The 4724-nt window shown below is 42.0% G+C and overlaps 1 protein-coding gene across 1 annotated transcript; it reads left to right on the top strand.

The window, feature by feature from the left end:
- Window positions 1–1569: 1569 nt before the first annotated feature.
- Window positions 1570–3974, top strand: LOC119358599. Its single transcript, XM_037625073.1, has 2 exons — window positions 1570–2836; window positions 3630–3974. Exons 1-2 carry the CDS (start codon window positions 1619–1621, stop codon window positions 3681–3683), a joined length of 1272 nt encoding a protein of 423 aa, XP_037480970.1. The 5' UTR covers window positions 1570–1618; the 3' UTR covers window positions 3684–3974.
- Window positions 3975–4724: the final 750 nt, after the last annotated feature.

The raw sequence follows: 4724 nt of genomic DNA, 5'->3' as shown, positions 1-4724 counted from the left end.
GAGGGATTGGGCCATATAGGTCAGGGAGGGGTGCAGGGAATGGGCCGGCCTCACTGCCGGCCAGGTTGGCCGGCTGGGCCACGAAGCCCACTGGGGAAGGGGTTCTATTTTCTTTTCTTGTTTTTTTATTTACCTTTCTGTTTTCATTTTATTTATTTTATTTATAGTTCCTATTTTCATATCAGTTTTACTTTATTTTTAGTTTTATAAAATATACCACTAGCCCCTAAATTAGTATATATAAAAACTCTATTTCCACATTAATTTCTCATACCTAATAAAATAGTTTAATGTTTTAACATTTATAAAATGCATTTAATTATTTGTTTAAGCCACTGTTTTATTTAGTTTAGTGCTTTTAATTATTTTATAAAAATGTGATCCTCCACCATAATTACCTATGCATTATTTGCCACCCCTAGAACATTTTAATTTTAATGTTTGAAAACTTTACCATTTGACTTGATTTTGAATTTTGAATTCGAACGGGATTGAATCATCGCGAGGTTTACAACAGTAAGAGTGGTGACGTGGCATCATTAGCAGAGGTTAATGTAGCTTGATTATCCGGGCATCACACCATCAGTAAGCCAGAAACTAATAAACACACTATTTTTGCCAAAGCTCAATAAGCTTGCTGAAAGGAGATTGAGAGGACATTTGGTGTGTTGCAAGCTCGGTTTGCCATTGTTCAAGGCCCCGCTCGCTACTGGGATAAGAAATTCCTCTCAGATATTTTGACTGCATGTGTAATTTTTCACAACATAATCATCAAGGATGAGATTTAAACTTATAGTTTTACTATATTTGTAGCCGTGTCAAGCATGATAGGGACCCATATGAGATCATTGTATTTATTGCGACCTATAGAAAGATCTAGGACAATGTGACACACAGCCAGCTTTGGGATGATCTCATTGAGCACTAGTGACAACTTTTTGGAAGATAAACTCTCATTTTAGTCATTTGATTTTTTTTGTATTCATGTGTGATTTGAACAATTCTTTTAATTCCGGACCATTTGTTATTGTAATAATTATTTGGATCTGAATATTTTTTCTGTAATTGTTGTTGTGTTGTATGATGCTAAAACATTATTATGTTTGATTTATATTGTTGTTCTTTTAAGATTATATCGAAGGGTGTGGCTAGGTCTCAGTCGACTATGATTTAACTAAGTATTAGTCAAGTGACATAACATGCAAGAGCGAAAATGAAAAAACTAAAAAGAAAAATTTGCACGAATCTCATCTCAATGTAAGATCTCACGGATATAGTATCGACTGAGACTTTGTTAAGTCTTAATCGACTGAGACTTAGCAAGACTGTTGTTTGAAATCATGATTTTGCCTATTTCCCTAAAACAGACTTGCGGTACCGCATGACATCGGGTGAAACAAATACGGCAAACCCACATCACAAAATTTGGACCAGCACCTTTAACTGTTTCCAAGTCAGTCTACAACTTGGTTTGCCGTAACGGATTTGATTTTACAGAACAAGTTTTTGCAGGAAAGAGTTGTTCTAACCCTGGCCGATCGAGCCGCCACCATCGATCCCCAAATCGCTCCACGTAACCCTAATCTAACCCTAATCCCTAGGTAGCTAGCTAGCCGCTATGGGCTCTTCCATGGTTCTGCTCGACCGCGAGATTGATTTCACCCCCCAAGACGAGGCGCTATCCGGCGGACAGTTCCGGTGGGGGATCTGGGAAGGAAGGATGCCAACCCGCAAAGCGATGAGGGAGGATGTCATCAGGTACCTGCGGACCTTCAAGGCCCGCGCAGTCGTCGACAATCCGCCGGAGCTCTCCTTCCTCCACATACTGGTGCCGCCGCAATCCCAACCGCTCCCGCCGCCATGCATGGACCTGGACTCGGCCCGCATCTCCAGCACGGACAAGAACCTGGTCGCCCTTTATGCCGGAGGGTACCGCCCTGGCTCCGGTTTGCTGGGAGGCTATCTCATCTACGACGCCAGCAAGGACTCCCTCTCCGTCATCCCCCCTCTTCCCTCGGACGACTTGCGTGGAGTCATGGGGCACCAGTCGGCCGTCATCATGTGCGACCCCCATGGGGAGGGGGAGGGCTACCTTCTTGCCGAGCTCATCAAGAAAGGATCCTCCCAGGTTGGGGTCTGGCTGTGGAAGTCGTCCGCCCCAGAACCCAAATGGGTCTCGTTACCCGGGAGCCATCCCCTTCCTTCCGGCAGATTCACCGTTGACTCGTGCTTCTCTTACCGGGGCTCTACCCTTTGCTGGGTGGATCTGCTCAAAGGCATGTTCCTCTGTGATCTCAACCAAGACTGCGACAACAAGTTCAGCTTTATCAAGCTGCCACGAGACTGTCCAGCCCTGGATTGGAACTTAGAGGAGTCCAACTTTATCACGTACAGCTTTATCAACAAGTTCTGCACCCGCCCAGAGGAGTTCCGTTCCATGGCCTGTGTTTGTGACCACATCAAGCTTGTCTCCTTGGATGAATCTGGATTGGAACTCTCGGTCTGGACTCTGTTGACTGATCACTCAGACTGGATCAAAACCTCCAAGTACAATGTTGATAAAATCTGGGCAAACGTCAACTATCAGTCTACTGTTTTGAGACAGCTTATTCCGTCTCTTCCTGTCCTGAGCATCCATCAAGACGGGCTTGTCTACTTGGTCGTGAATGATGAAAGCATCGTGGACTGTCGACTAGAGCATAAAGGCCAGTATTTGCTTCGTGTTGACATGAAGAATAACGAGGTCCAGATCTCTCCACAGCCTACAAGGCGTATTTGTTACCAACTCTTTGCCAGCGAGTTCAGTGCGTACCGACAGCATTTACAGGATCGACCGGTACTACCACCACCACTAAGCATAGTTTCATTTGCATACTACTGTCATTTTATTTATATTCGCCATCACTGAACATGCTTTCATTCCTGTAATTATGCCTAGGTTTTAAAATGATTAACATTCTAATGCTTGTTTATCACATCCACTTTGCTTCATACTTGCTAATTGAAAAGGATATTTGGCCACCTCACCAGGTTTAAGAGTAGATGCCTGATATTGATGCTCATCCGCAGTCATGATTCTGAAATCATTCTTTTTTACTACAAAATTACTCTGCCCCCTTGTCATATTAGGACTTGCACATCATGATGACACTCCTTTGCATGTTTCAATCCTGTTTTTTCTTCTTCCTTTTTTACTTGATAGAGATAGTGTTATCATTAGCTTCACCTCTCCACTTTAAGATTTGATGACCTGGGCATTCGGTGAATATAACAGCGTACCTGTAGTTTGTTTCTGAACTTGGAATTGCACGAGTCAAGTGCATTAAAAAATGAACATAGCAGATGAAGCATAATTTCAAACCAGAGCTGAACACTGCGAAGTGTCTGAATTGAAGATGTCAAAAATACCAAAATGCACCTTTGACAAATATAGCTGCTTCAACAATTTTAATTCACAGCATCCTGGACTGACCCTAGACATTTTATTGGTTTTGCCCAATTAATTAATATCACTGCATATGTACTCAACCTTGCACTTGTTCCTTTTTAAACTTATTTTTAGGTAACCTGACATACGGTCATGTTAAAAGTATTGTTTTTGACAGACATCTCTGTTTTTTTTTGGCCAGAGAGAGATAGAAGCAAGAGAGTTCAGTGCGAGTGGAAAGACGTTGAAGATTTGAGATGTTGGCAACATAACATGTGGAACTGGTACTTAAAGTCCACTGGAGACATTTACTGTTATCATTATCTGATGTTAGTAGTTATAAACTGAATGGTGGGTAGTATGTGTTTTCACTCATGGCTTTATGTCTACTGAGTGGCTTGTTTTGGATTTGTAACTGGTAATGGCTTGTTTATTTTTGTGACTGCTGATTCTGGCTACATGCATCATTGTGATTTTCCTGCATGAATCCTGCTGGTTTGCTATAAGTCTGGTTGATTTAAAAGCAATTTTAGATGTTTGGAACTAATTGGTGCCTCCTTTCTCTGCTGTTTGCTTGCCCATAATTTGACTGGTATTTCGACAGAAAAAGAATATACATTCTGGATTTTAAAGGCACTTAAATTGTAAGCTGTTGTAAGGCCGCCCCGTGCATGTGTCCCTTGTTCATTTTCGAGCTTCGACAGACTTGTAGCATGCAATCAAAGAAAGAAGAAACGAACCAGCATAGTTGTAATTTGTTGTTGGTCGTTGAGCGTGCCTTCTCTAAAAGGAAAATCTGTCTTGATGAAACAAAATATTTTTGACAATCAATACCATGATATATTTATAGTAGGGATTTGTACATGGCAGAGATACATGAGCTAACTACAGCAATTACAAAATAAAGTCTAAAAGAAACTAGCAAATCTTAAAAATATTTCTTTGAAGACGGCCGTAAAAGTAAAAATAATAGATAAATCTTTCAATGAAGAAGACGGCTATCAAAACCCTAAACCTATTTAATAAAATACTTACTATTATTAAGAACTCCACTCATAGATGGCGTTCTCTATCCCACCCAATGCCGGTGAGGCCAGTCAAAGGAGTGGGGACCGATCTATCTTCATCTCTCCCAATGTTGGCGAGGCTGGTTAAAGGAGGGGGAACCGATCTGTCTCCATCTCTTCGAATGCCGGTGAGGCCGGTCGAAGGAGGGGGGGACCGATCTATCTCCATCCCTCCCAATGCGGGTGAGGCAGGTCAAAGGAGGGGGGACCGATGTATCTCCATCTCTTCA

Source organism: Triticum dicoccoides, chromosome 2A (genome assembly GCF_002162155.2).
Source record: "Triticum dicoccoides isolate Atlit2015 ecotype Zavitan chromosome 2A, WEW_v2.0, whole genome shotgun sequence".
In the NCBI taxonomy this organism is placed as follows: Eukaryota; Viridiplantae; Streptophyta; class Magnoliopsida; order Poales; family Poaceae; genus Triticum; species Triticum dicoccoides.
The sequence above is the reverse complement of the archived record's forward strand: the minus strand, read 5'-3'. Positions and strand labels throughout refer to the sequence as shown.